We start from the raw sequence: 15383 nt of genomic DNA on the forward strand, positions 1-15383 counted from the left end.
TGAGTAACATACCTGTGCTATTCTCATAGTCTTTAAAAGGGAGACATCTAGATGTGGACTCATATAACTGTCAGCATGGAAAACAAATTTGCCCACTTCTTCAGTTTGAAATTGATTTAATGGAGCACTTATCTGTTTTTCATAAGACCCAGGTACAGACAATTTTAATATGCAGTTCCCTGAACAATGAAAAATGTAAAAATTTAGGCTTCATTTGCAGTGTATTATTAATACCACCACATAACGTACAATCACTCATGTCTCCGTCAGTTTTTTGGAAAGTAAATTAGATGATAGTATGGGCCATCCTATGTTATCCCCATTCCTGAAATTTATATATATCACAAAAACAAAAATTCAAACAGCAGCACTAGTCCAATAGACCACAGGTGCAAAATCCTCCAAGCCGCAGGTTCAACAGCTAAATAGATGATATATATCCAAAAGATGAGGCAGCACTCCAATAGATAAAATCAAAAACGGTGGACCCTTTATTGACCCCTCTGCAATGTTTCAACCGCTCAATGCAGTCTTTATCAAGACTATACAGTCAGGTCCATAAATATTGGGACATCGACACATCTCTAACATTTTTGGCTCTATACACCATCACAATGGATTTGAAATGAAACAAACAAGATGTGCTTTAACTGCAGACTGTCAGCTTTATTTTGAGGGTATTTACATCCAATTCAGGTGAACGGTGTAGGAATTACAACAGTTTGCATATGTGCCTTCCACTTGTTAAAGGGATTCTGTCACCAGGTTTCACCCCCTCCAGATAAAAATATGGTTATGTTCAGGGAGCTTTAACCATTCCTAATGTGGTCTTATAAATGTAATCTGTAGGCTCATTTTGCTAAAAATACGCTATTACTAACCTGTCAGTCATAAAAATAAGGTGCCCAAGGGGATGTAAATGGCTCCAAGCTGCCGCCCTCACCTGCTGCCGTTCGTGCCCAGCGCCGCCTCAAAATCTTTTTGTGACGCCTCCAGCTAGGCTGGTAAGTTTAACATCTGTTGTGGGTAAACTGTTTGAAGGTTTTCTGAAAGATGCTATCTTAGAGCATCTCAACGGAAATAAGCAAATAACGCCATATCAGCATCGCTTTGTGAGGGATCGGTCATGCCAAACTAATTTAATCAGTTTCTATGAGGAGGTAAGTTCTAGACTTGACAGCGGCGAATCAATGGATGTCGTATATCTGGACTTCGCCAAAGCATTTGACACTGTACCACATAAAAGGTTAGTATATAAAATGAGAATGCTTGGACTGGGAGAAAACGTCTGTATGTGGGTAAGTACCTGGCTCAATGATAGAAAACAGAGGGCGGTTATTAACGGTACATACTCAAATTGGGTCACTGTCACTAGTGGGGTACCTCAGGGTTCAGTATTGGTCCCAATTCTCTTCAATATATTTATTAATGATCTTGTATAGTAAAGTATCAATTTCCGCAGATGACACTAAACTGTGTAAAGTAATTTACACTGATGAGGACAGAATACTACTACAGAGGGATCTGGATAGATTGGAGGCTTGGGCAGATAAGTGGCAGATGAGGTTTAACACTGACAAATGTAAAGTTATGCACATGGGAAGGAATAATGCAAGTCACCCGTACATACTAAATGGTAAAATACTAGGTAACACTGACATGGAAAAGGATCTAGGAATTTTAATGAGCAGCAAACTAAGCTGAAAAAAACAGTGTGAAGCAGCTGCCAAGGCCAATAAGATAATGGGTTGCATCAAAACGGGCATAGATGCCCGTGATAAGAACATAGTCCTACCACTTTACAAATCACTAGTCAGACCACACATGGGAGTATTGTGTACAGTTCTGGGCTCCTGTGAACAAGACTGGAATGGGTGGACTACAGTACCCTGAAAGATTATCAAAATTAGGGTTGTTCAGTTTAGAAAAAGAAAATATATATATATATATATATATAGAGAAGGAAAGTCCGCAGCACTCCTTTAAGTAAAAAAGTGAATTTTATTCACACATGTCAGACAACGTTTCGGTCCTCTCACAGGACCATTTTCAAGTCAAGTGAACACAAAAGTGCATAGTGCAAACATAAATACAACTCTACAGCATGACACAATCCATTATCAGCCAATAGAGTACTAGTGCACTCCCATTCCTGGGTGGACTACAATTCATATAATTAACTCAATATATTGCCGTGCATATCAACTTCAGTAGCAGTACATCAGTGTTACATTCAATAGTAATTCATCATAATATGTGTACATAAAGTGTATATAATAAAGTGAACCGTGCAGTTTTTTAAAAAATTCTTGACTGTATTACCTTGCCTTAAGCCTGCTGGAGAACCGAGAAAATTTAGAAAATTTACGGAGAAGGTTTATGGAGAAGGCGTCTCTACATGTGTCTGCACACGCCACTCATCCGCGTCCTCTACTCCTTACTGCGCATGTACTCAGCCCTGTTCCGTTCACGCAGCTTCTAATGCTCCTACGTCACGTCACCTCTATGGTGGAAACCAACGCGATGACGTACGGTCGATCACGTCCAGGCGCCGCACACAGACGAGTCTGCGTCAGCGTATGGACAGATCGTTCACGCCCCATCACGAGTACCTATCCACCATCTTTTTTTAGGTAATGTTTTCGGGCAAAAGTATCATGCCTCCATACCTCACATATTTGTCTCGTCTCCATCTATATACGGCCCGGCATTGGCAAAAAAAGTCAACATCCATCTATGTCATCAGGCAAATCATTGTAGTTTCCATTTAATTCACTGCATATAGAGAGCAGACAACATCAGGGCATGGGCTATGTAAACTGGGTATCTAGCTAACCATTCCTCCTGTCACCCTAAATTCTACATTTAACCCTTTGGGTTTTAGGGTATCGAGCCGAAAAATCCACCTAAGTTCAGTTTTTTTTAATTTACTTAATCGATCACCTCCTCTTTCCAATGGTTTAACATGATCTATAATCATAAATTTCAAGTCACTTTCTTTATGATTTTTTTCGGCAAAATGCTTTGATACAGGCAGATCTCTTCTTTTATTCCTAATAGACTGCCTATGGTTATTTAACCTGGTCTTTAGATCGCAAGTGGTTTCACCAACATATAATTTTTTACAAGGGCACCATAGTACATATATCACCCATGACGAATCACAGGTGAGATAATGCACTATATCAAAGGTCTCGCCCGTGTCTGGATGTGCGAACGTCGATCCCTTGACCATCAGTTTACAGTTCACACATCCCAGACACGGGAAAGAGCCCGTGCGCCTTGTTTTGAGGAATGTCTGTCTGGATTGTCCTTTATCTGGTACTTTGGAGTGTACTACCTTATCCCTGATGTTGCCTGCTCTTCTATATGCCATCATCGGCACACTTCTAAATGCAGCAACATTGGGGTGTCCACTACTCAGTAAACTCCAATGTCGCCTTATTATTTTTTCAATTTCAGGACTCAACTCGTTATATGATGATACAAACGGCATTCTGTCATTATTTCTCCTAGTTTTCGGGGTCAATAACTCATCTCTGGGGATTTTTTTAGCCCTTTCTGCATGTCTTTTCACTAACTTTCTAGGGTATCCCCTGTCTATAAAAGATTGTTCCATATTTTTCATTGCTGTACACATATTCTCATCCTTATCAACAATTCTCCGCACCCGAAGCATTTGGCTAAACGGCAGAGAATCTACCATCCTTCTTGGGTGCCCACTGGTAAAATGCAACAATGTATTCTTATCTGTGGCCTTAATGTTTAAATCCATATGCACCTGTTCATCCTCAATGTATACTTGTGTATCCATGTATTGCACCCGGTCAGTCGATGCCGTTAACGTAAACTGGATCTCCCGATCAAGGGAGTTCAAGTATACGTGAAAATCCATCAACTGATCCATGGTGCCATCCCAAATGAGGAAAATGTCATCTATGTATCTCCACCACGACAACACCTGATTGAAGTGGGGAGATACATAGACGAGACGCTCCTCAAATGACCGCACAAAAATATTTGCATAAGTGGGCGCGGCATTAGAGCCCATCGCCGCGCCCATCTTTTGCAAGAAAAATTGTCCCTGGAACACAAAATAATTGTTCCTCAAGGACAATTCCAACAATGTCAATATAAATTGTCGAACTGGGGCGGGATGCTCCGAATGTGTCAACATCTCCGCCACAGCCGACAAGCCTTTGTTGTGGTCAATCGAGGTGTACAATGACACTATGTCAAAGGAGGCTATGATGGCCCCCCTTGGTACCTGCATCCCTTTGATCTTGGTGATGAAGTCTCCGGTATCCCTAACGTACGATCTAGCACCCATAGCATATTCTCTCAGTATCTTATCCAGAAATACATTAATGTTGGATAGTATAGAGCCCCTACCCGAAATTATCGGCCGACCTGGAGGGTCAACCAACCTTTTATGTATCTTTGGTAATGCATATATCGTGGGTGTAACCGGGGACTTCACCACCAAAAAATCTTTAAGTTGTCCATCAATAATGCCACTCTGCATCGCCTCAGTCAGATGTGCATCAATTTTCCTTGCAATGTCGAACCTGGGGTCCCTGGCCAATGGCTCGTAGACGCCAGGTTCGCCCAATTGTCTTCTTATCTCCTTAACATACTGAATGGTGTCCATCACCACGATCCCACCACCCTTATCTGCGGGTTTGATGGTGAGATCGGGGTTACTGGACAATCCCTCCAGTGCAGACATTTCCTGTGTCGAAATGTTTGGCCTCATATACATACTGGGATGAGTAATTTTTCTCATCCCAGTATGTATATGAGGCCAAACATTTCGATGGGCTCTAATGCCGCGCCCACTTATGCAAATATTTTTGTGCGGTCATTTGAGGAGCGTCTCGTCTATGTATCTCCCCACTTCAATCAGGTGTTGTCGTGGTGGAGATACATAGATGACATTTTCCTCATTTGGGATGGCACCATGGATCAGTTGATGGATTTTCACGTATACTTGAACTCCCTTGATCGGGAGATCCAGTTTACGTTAACGGCATCGACTGACCGGGTGCAATACTTGGATAGCGGATGCAGTATAGAGGTTTTCCTTACTACCAGTGGAGCTCAGGAGTCTGTGTAATGTGAACTGAGGGTTGGGCTGGGATTTGAGATTTGAGCCGGGCTGGAAGACACAGGCCACTCTAAAGGCGACTTTATGGACTTCCCTTGAGTGTGAACAAACACCAAGCCACCTGAGTTTTGTGATACACCTTATCTGCCAAAGTACACAGTTCTTGAATCAAACAGCGGTGTTTATTCACACATTGGTGTATAATAAAATGCATATAAGGTGTATCATAAAACACAGGTGGCTTAGTGTTTGTTCACACACAAGGAAAGTCCATAAACAATAAAAGTCACCTTTTCTCCTGGGTGTTACTTCACACCCTGTTAGCAGCTCAGCCTCATCAAGTCCAAAGGCGGCCTCTTCGCTTTTAGAGGGGCCCGAGTCGCCCAGCCCGGCTCAATCCCAGCACAGCCCTCAGTTCACAGCACACAGACTCCAGAGCTCCGCTGTCAGAGTGAGGTACGTAAATCCACCACACCTGGCAGTGCTGGCTGGTTTTTATGCCTAGCAAACCCCGGCATGGAACATGGGGAGTAGTCACCCACCCAGCACTTTGACTACTCCCAGTAAGAGCCGTCCCAGATCAGCTATGACAGCCATGTTAAATCTCAGTGTCAATTAGCAATAGCTGCTGCTGACACATAAAATACTGGCTCTTACTTTACCGAGGCCAGGAACCTCTGTGACACATACCTTCCACAATTATTCCAGAAACCTTCTTATATATATATATATATATATATATATATATATATATATATATATATATATATACACACATACATACACACACACATATACATACATACATACATACACACACACACACACACACACAGTACAGACCAAAAGTTTGGACACACTTTCTCATTCAAAGAGTTTTCTTTATTTTCATGACTATGAAAATTGTAGATTAACACTGAAGGCATCAAAACTATGAATTAACACATGTGGAATTATATACATAACAAAAAAGTGTGAAGCAACTGAAAATATGTCATATTCTAGGTTCTTCAAAGTAGCCACCTTTTGCTTTGATTACTGCTTTGCACACTCTTGGCATTCTCTTGATGAGCTTCAAGAGGTAGTCACCTGAAATGGTTTTCACTTCACAGGTGTGCCCTGTCAGGTTTAATAAGTGGGATTTCTTGCCTTATAAATGAGGTTGGGACCATCAGTTGCGTTGAGGAGAAGTCAGGTGGATACACAGCTGATAGTCCTACTGAATAGACTGTTAGAATTTGTATGTATGGCAAGAAAAAAGCAGCTAAGTAAAGAAAAACGAGTGGCTATCATTACTTTAAGAAATGAAGGTCAGTCAGCCGAAAAATTGGGAAAACTTTGAAAATAAGGGCTATTTGACCATGAAGGAGAGTGATGGGGTGCTGCGCCAGATGACCTGGCCTCCACCGTCACCGGACCTGAACCTAATCGAGATGGTTTGGGGTGAGCTGGACCGCAGAGTGAAGGCAAAAGAGCCAACAAGTGCTAAGCATCTCTGGGAACTCCTTCAAGACTGTTGGAAGACCATTTCAGGTGACTACCTCTTGAAGCTCATCAAGAGAATGCCAAGAGTGTGCAAAGCAGTAATCAAAGCAAAAGGTGGCTACTTTGAAGAACCTAGAATATGACATATTTTCAGTTGTTTCACACTTTTTTGTTATGTATATAATTCCACATGTGTTAATTCATAGTTTTGATGCCTTCAGTGTGAATGTCTGTGAAGGTTCTCATTTATCCAGGTCATGGTATATAGCTGTAAAGAATAAATAAAGGCAACTGGACGTACTGTAGATTTCTTGAAAACGTTTCACTCGTTCTTCCAACGAGCTTTCTCAATTCTGAGTGATTGTACAAAAAATTCTGGGAATAAATATGTAACTGAATCCACATCTGGTAATTAGACCCAGCATTGGTTTAAAGGTGTTGATTCCATTATCCTAATTGGAGTCAGTAGGTGATAAAGACTTCCCAGAAAAAGGGTGTCACAACAGCATTATACGTGGCAGACAATAGATAAACACAAGATGGACAACATTGTGTACGCAGTCCAGTGCAATGAGGAATGCTCAGAACTGTATATCGGTGAAACAAAACAACAACTACATCAGCGTATGGCCCAGCATAGAAGAGCCAAAACCTCTGGTCAAGATTCAGCCGTGTACTTACATCTAAAATCAACAGGTCACACCTTTGAAGACAGTCAAGTACGTGTTTTGGATAAGGAGGCCGATTGGTACAAACGAGGCGTGAAGGAGGCCATCTACGTAAAAATGGAGAAGCCAAGCTTAAATAGAGGTGGGGGGTTTAGACATCTATTGTCTGCCACGTATAATGCTGTCTTCACACCTTTTTCTGGGAAGTCTTTATCACCTACTGACTCCAATTAGGATAATGGAATCAACACCTTTGACCCAATGCTGGGTCTAATTACCAGATGTGGATTCAGTTACATATTTATTCCCAGAATTTTTTGCTCGTTGGAAGAACGAGTGAAACGTTTTCAAGAAATCTACAGTACGTCCAGTTGCCTTGATTTATTCTTTACAGATATACTTCAGTGTGAATCTACAATTTTCATAGTCATGAAAATAAAGAAAACTCTTTGAATGAGAAGCTGTGTCTATATATATATATACACACACATACATACATACAGGGAGTGCAGAATTATTAGGCAAGTTGTATTTTTGAGGATTAATTTTATTATTGAACAACAACCATGTTCTCAATGAACCCAAAAAACTCATTAATATCAAAGCTGAATATTTTTGGAAGTAGTTTTTAGTTTGTTTTTAGTTTTAGCTATTTTAGGGGGATCTCTGTGTGTGCAGGTGACTATTACTGTACATAATTATTAGGCAACTTAACAAAAAACAAATATATACCCATTTCAATTATTTATTTTTACCAGTGAAACCAATATAACATCTCAACATTCACAAATATACATTTCTGACATTCAAAAACAAAACAAAAACAAATCAGTGACCAATATAGCCACCTTTCTTTGCAAGGACACTCAAAAGCCTTCCATCCATGGATTCTGTCAGTGTTTTGATCTGTTCACCATCAACATTGCGTGCAGCAGCAACCACAGCCTCCCAGACACTGTTCAGAGAGGTGTACTGTTTTCCCTCCTTGTAAATCTCACATTTGATGATGGACCACAGGTTCTCAATGGGGTTCAGATCAGGTGAACAAGGAGGCCATGTCATTAGATTTTCTTCTTTTATACCCTTTCTTGCCAGCCACGTTGTGGAGTACTTGGACGCGTGTGATAGAGCATTGTCCTGCATGAAAATCATGTTTTTCTTACCTTGCAGACTTCTTCCTGTACCACTGCTTGAAGACGGTGTCTTCCAGAAACTGGCAGTAGGACTGGGAGTTGAGCTTGACTCCATCCTCAACCCAAAAAGGCCCCACAAGCTCATCTTTGATGATACCAGCCCAAACCAGAACTCCACCTCCACCTTGCTGGCGTCTGAGTCGGACTGGAGCTCTCGGCCCTTTACCAATCCAGCCATCTGGCCCATCCAGACTCACTCTCATTTCATCAGTCCATAAAACCTTAGAAAAATCAGTCTTGAGATATTTCTTGGCCCAGTCTTGACGTTTCAGCTTGTGTCTTGTTCAGTGGTGGTCGTCTTTCAGCCTTTCTTACCTTGGCCATGTCTCTGAGTATTGCACACCTTGTGCTTTTGGGCACTCCAGTGATGTTGCAGCTCTGAAATATGGCCAAACTGGTGGCAAGTGGCATCTTGGCAGCTGCACGCTTGACTTTTCTCAGTTCATGGGCAGTTATTTTGCGCCTTGGTTTTTCCACACGCTTCTTGCGACCCTGTTGACTATTTTGAATGAAACGCTTGATTGTTCGATGATCACGCTTCAGAAGCTTTGCAATTTTAAGAGTGCTGCATCCCTCTGCAAGATATCTCACTATTTTTGACTTTTCTGAGCCTGTCAAGTCCTTCTTTTGACCCATTTTGCCAAAGGAAAGGAAGTTGCCTAATAATTATGCACACCTGATATAGGGTGTTGATGTCATTAGACCACACCCCTTCTCATTACAGAGATGCACATCACCTAATATGCTTAATTGGTAGTAGGCTTTCGAGCCTATACAGCTTGGAGTAAAACAACATGCATAAAGAGGATGATGTGGTGAAAATACTCATTTGCCTAATAATTCTGCACGTAGTATATATATATATATATATATATATATATATATATATATATATATATACAGTGGAGGAAATAATTATTTGACCCCTCACTGATTTTGTAAGTTTGTCCAATGACAAAGAAATGAAAAGTCTCAGAACAGTATCATTTCAATGGTAGGTTTATTGTAACAGTGGCAGATAGCACATCAAAAGGAAAATCGAATAAATAACTTTAAATAAAAGATAGCAACTGATTTGCATTTCATTGAGTGAAATAAGTATTTGAACCCCTACCAACCATTAAGAGTTCTGGCTCCCACAGAGTGGTTAGACACTTCTACTCAATTAGTCACCCTCATTAAGGACACCTGTCTTAACTAGTCACCTGTATAAAAGACACCTGTCCACAGAATCAATCAATCAAGCAGACTCCAAACTCTCCAACATGGGAAAGACCAAAGAGCTGTCCAAGGATGTCAGAGACAAAATTGTAGACCTGCACAAGGCTGGAATGGGCTACAAAACCATTAGCAAGAAGCTGGGAGAGAAGGTGACAACTGTTGGTGCGATTGTTCGAAAATGGAAGGAGCACAAAATGACCATCAATCGACCTCGCTCTGGGGCTCCACGCAAGATCTCACCTTGTGGGGTGTCAATGGTTCTGAGAAAGGTGAAAAAGCATCCTAGAACTACACGGGAGGAGTTAGTTAATGACCTCAAATTAGCAGGGACCACAGTCACCAAGAAAACCATTGGAAACACATTACACCGCAATGGATTAAAATCCTGCAGGGCTCGCAAGGTCCCCCTGCTCAGGAAGGCACATGTGCAGGCCCGTCTGAAGTTTGCCAATGAACACCTGAATGATTCAGAGAGTGACTGGGAGAAGGTGCTGTGGTCTGATGAGACCAAAATAGAGCTCTTTGGCATTAACTCAACTCGCTGTGTTTGGAGGAAGAAAAATGCTGCCTATGACCCCCAAAACACCGTCCCCACCGTCAAGCATGGGGGTGGAAACATTTTGCTTTGGGGGTGTTTTTCTGCTAAGGGCACAGGACAACTTATTTGCATAAACGGGAAAATGGACGGAGCCATGTATCGTGAAATCCTGAGCGACAACCTCCTTCCCTCTGCCAGGAAACTGAAAATGGGTCGTGGATGGGTGTTCCAGCACGACAATGACCCAAAACATACAGCAAAGGCAACAAAGGAGTGGCTCAAGAAGAAGCACATTAAGGTCATGGAGTGGCCTAGTCAGTCTCCGGACCTTAATCCAATCGAAAACCTATGGAGGGAGCTCAAGCTCAGAGTTGCACAGAGACAGCCTCAAAACCTTAGGGATTTAGAGATGATCTGCAAAGAGGAGTGGACCAACATTCCTCCTAAAATGTGCGCAAACTTGGTCATCAATTACAAGAAACGTTTGACCTCTGTGCTTGCAAACAAGGGGTTTTCCACCAAGTATTAAGTCTTTTTTTGTTAGAGGGTTCAAATACTTATTTCACTCAATGAAATGCAAATCAGTTGCTATCTTTTATTTAAAGTTATTTATTCGATTTTCCTTTTGATGTGCTATCTGCCACTGTTACAATAAACCTACCATTGAAATGATACTGTTCTGAGACTTTTCATTTCTTTGTCATTGGACAAACTTACAAAATCAGTGAGGGGTCAAATAATTATTTCCTCCACTGTATATACACATATACATATATACACATACATAGATAAATGGTGTGCCTGCAGATCCCATCAAATATCCAGAAAAATAAGGAAAAAATTCCATGGCACTCCCAGATAAAATTCTTAGGCAATATTGTCATGGCTTCCAGAACCAGTGCTTGTTCCACTTCGAGTGGCTCAGGCAGACATTTCGTACTGGACGGTCTAAGGTCATCTTCTGTCACGTTCCGGTAGCCCTGTCAGACCACGGGAACGCCTTGCAAACAGGACACAGGCAGATACAGATCAAGAACCAACAGAATACTTTATTGAACATGTAATAAATGAACATGACAATAATGGATAAGCAGGTTAAGCAATAGTGGTAGCACTACCACTGTATCACTGAACTCTGCCCACTGGAAGGCTAGACCCAGAGGGCGGAGATCCGGTGAGCCCTGTTCTTTACAGAGCCCTTGGTGGTGGTTATGAACTTGGCCGAGGGCTCACTGGTCGCACCTCCAGGAAGGTCCGGGTACACTTGGCCGCTATCTGCACAGAACTACAGACAACAACAGGAATGGAACCCACACAAAATGGATCAAACGACAAACGGGAACCAGCACAGAAGCAGATGGCTGGACCCCATGCAGAACGGAAGCTTGGTGGTCACAGGCAGAGCTGCAGACAGACTACATATACTCCCTTTGGAGAACCCAGGAGCACTCTTACGAATGCAGGACACCCCCTTGACTTTTTTCGTATTTTGGTACATTACAGCCTTAAGTTTAATGTATTGCTAATCTGAATTTTATGTGATGGAACGAAAAAAAGAGAAGTTAAGGCTTAATAAGATCTTATAGAAATATGGTCCAGAAGATGAGATAAATCTAGAGGTGCCAATGGATTAGGATCAGCTTCACGTGGTACTTTATTGGATCCTGATGAATCACTATGTGACTCATCTACCTCTACTCTTTCTAATGGGAATCCATTATCAACCCCTTATCTTAAAAGACCACCTTTTATCAATTACCACCTATATTTACATAATCTTTGTATCTTATAACACATAGAACTTATGCTTTATTTTCCAATTTTTACTTTTTAGAAGATATGTATAGATATATATATATATATATATATATATATATATATATTTGTGGGAGGAGCTAAGCAAGGAACAGAATAGGCATGCCTACGGACTGTCCTAACCCAACTGGCTGGAGTGTGCCCGGCGCCAGTGACGAGGTAAGGCCTGAATAGTGGGCCACCTAGGAGGAGAGTATGAGAAAAGGGGATGGGAGGGAGGGGCAACAACGGACGCCCTCCTGCTTGTAGGAGGGGGTTTATAAAGGGTGAGCACGCTCCTCCCACAATTACAGGCTGCAAGCAGCCTTCAACATTTGTGGGAGGAGCTAAGCGAGGAACAGAATAGGCATGCCTACGGACTGTCCTAACCCAACTGGCTGGAGTGTGCCCGGCGCCAGTGACGAGGTAAGGCCTGAATAGTGGCCAAAAGAGAACCGGTACGTAACAGGGAGTGAAGCATTTATTGAAGCATAGTGTGAACTATAATGCCAAAGAACAAAAGGCTCTGGAGATCTCCGCCCGTGGATTCGGAATGTACCTTGTGAAGCAGGACGACCGCCAACGACCCATCTTGCGGATGACATGCGCCGGTACCTGGTGACTTGATGCTGCGGATGCGGCCCCTATGCGGAAGGAGTGCCCGGATAGCGTGCTAGGGTTGAAACCCAGCCCTGCGGCCAGAGTACGGATGTTGGAGATGAACAGGGTTGAAGACAGGGGCCTATCGTTGATCGGGAGCAACGGGTCGTCTAGATCGGAAGATTGAAGGGAGGCCGGGAGCTCCTTGAGCACCTTGATAGGACACCAGCAGGTGGCCGTAGGGAAAAGTCCACCTCTGTGGGAGGACCGGTCTGACTGGTCTTGAGGATGGGATGGATAGGATGAAGTGATCAGAGTGCCAGGTGAGATGTCGCCTGAGCAGTGTTGTGCGGGAGATGGCGCTGCAGGTGAACTCCCCGGGCCCATGGAGTAGGGTGCAATGTGTTATTGGAGCATCATGGACCCATGAAGCCCAAAGAACGAAAGGCTCTGACAATCTCAATTCGCGGATTGGGAATGTACCTAGCGTAGCAGGACGACCGCTAACGACCCATTGCGGATGACGTGGCCGATACCTGATGACTGGATGCTGCGGAAGCGGCCCCTACGTGTGGGGAGTGCCCGGATGCCGTGCTAGGGTTGAACCCCAACCCAGCCGCCAGGGGGCGGATATCGGAGACAACTGGGCCGAAGAAGGGGGCCTACCGTTGATCGGGAGCAACGGGTCGTCTAACGCGGGAGACTGGAGTGAGGCCAGGAGCTCTTGGAGCGCCTTGACGGGACACCAACAGTTGGCCGTAGGGAAGAACTGCCCGGATGCCGCGCAGGGTTGCACGGTTGACCGTGCCGCACGTGAACTCCCCGGGTCTAAGAACCCATAGAACCCTGGTACATGGCTGCTTTGTGATGATGCTTGTTGGAGTGCCAAAAGGGAGACCGTCTAGGGCTACGGACAATCTGCGGAAAGCTCGCCTAACACGGGTTGCCTACGCACCTGGACCGCGGCGCTAACCCTGATGGCCTCGTCCACCTCCCCCCGAGGATGTTTTTTTTTTTTTTTTTTTTTTTTTTGAGACTGAGGAGCCGGGAAGTGACAGACCTGCCCTGGGCATGATCGTAAACGCACAGTTGAGGAACCCTAACAGGGACTGGAGCTCCCACTTGGACAGGACCCTGGAACGGGGGCCTCAAGCCTGGCGAAAGCTGGAGCAACTAGCCCAGACCAAGGGGACGCCCTGAGGTCCCCTGATGATCAGGAATCAGGGTGCAGACTGCCCAGGTGAGACTGAGCAAACCATGACGTAGCAAAGAACAGGAGAAGGCCGCTTGAGTGGGAGCAGAGTACAATACCTGATGTAATACCAACTGTCAAGATAATGGGTGACCATGTCCAAACCCCCGTGATGCACCCGGATCCCATGCAATCAGGGATTCACACATGCGGAACCCGAACCGGGTAAACAGGAACCACTGGATACTGCCGGGAAAAACCCAGAGCGTTTCAGGCAAATATAACGGATCCAAAGTGATTCAGGCAAATGTGTACCACCAGTGGGAAAAGACCTGAGCGATTCAGGCAAATATGAACAACCTGCGGGAAAAGACCTGAGCGAATCGGGCAAATGCGAACAACCTGCGGGAAAAAGACCTGAGCGATTCAGGCAAATGCAAACCTGTGGAAAAAGAGCTGAGTGATTCAGGCACATGCGAACAACCTGTGGGAAGAAAGACCTGAGCGATTCAGGGAATACGTAACCTGAGTGAATCAAGGAAATACACACAACCTGGAAATACCGCCAACCTGAAAGAGACAGGAAAATACCAAACCTGAGTGATTCAGGGAAATACGTAACCTGGGTGAATCAGAAAAAAACATACCACCTGGAAATACCGGCAACCTGACAGAGACAGGAAAATACAAAACCTGAGCGATTCAGGGAAATTGTGAACCCTGAGTGATTGGGCACCTACATGAACCTGAGCGATCCAGAAACATGAACCCAGGCGAATTTGGAAACATAACCCGAGTGATTCAGGTAAATACATGAACCTGAGTGTTTCAGGGAAATGCATGAACCCGAGCGATCCAGGAAACACGTAAACCCGCGCGACTCCGGGGAATTAAACCTGGGTGAATGGGTAAATACGTGAATTTTTGAGCTAATCCGGGAAATACATGAACCTGAGAATCAGAAGGAAACAGGATCACAACCTAACTGAATCAACGGACAGCGCTGCAGACTCCGGCGATACTGAAGACCTAGGAATGGCGGCTCGTGAAGAACGAAGGAAGGCTCCGAGCTGCGGAGAAGCGTCACGCCGCTACTCGGCTGGAACTTACCTGAAACCCGGCCCTGTGGAGTGACCGGGCATGGAGGAGCCCTGCGACACAATTGATGATGGATCGAAATTCCGGTGGCCTGAGGCCTTGCTTACCCGAAAATAAGCTTGCGTTAGTACGAGACCCGGAGAGAGGTGCGATCTGGTGGCACTGGAAGAGGCGACAGAGAACCGGGATGCAGCCTGGGCGCCATGGCCAACTGCTGGGTAACCCTGGACAGCCAGAATAAGAGCCCGAAGTCGCGCCGCATGCAACAAACCTGCGGAAAACAGAAATCCAGGGAACACACAAGACCCGAGCGATCCAGGGAACATTACCCCTAAGTGAGTAAGGGGAGGCATAACACCAGAGCAATCCAGGGAACCTGGCCCCTGAGTCACCTAGGAAAGACATGACACATGCAATTTGGGAACATGACACCTGTGAATTGGAGAAAACATAACCCTGAGCGATTCAGGGAAGACATGGCACCTGC

General features: G+C 44.2%; 1 protein-coding gene across 6 annotated transcripts in view; it reads right to left on the bottom strand.

Moving 5' to 3' along the window:
- Positions 1-15383, bottom strand: part of PLA2G4F (phospholipase A2 group IVF) — a 569872-nt gene that overhangs the window by 484923 nt on the left and 69566 nt on the right. For all 6 annotated transcript variants that reach the window (XM_044271892.1, XM_044271895.1, XM_044271893.1 and 3 more), the window contains exon 8: positions 13-179. In XM_044271892.1, coding sequence (XP_044127827.1) covers positions 13-179 — 167 coding nt within the window. The remainder of the gene's footprint in view (positions 1-12; positions 180-15383) is intronic.

Source organism: Bufo gargarizans, chromosome 11 (assembly GCF_014858855.1).
Source record: "Bufo gargarizans isolate SCDJY-AF-19 chromosome 11, ASM1485885v1, whole genome shotgun sequence".
In the NCBI taxonomy this organism is placed as follows: Eukaryota; Metazoa; Chordata; class Amphibia; order Anura; family Bufonidae; genus Bufo; species Bufo gargarizans.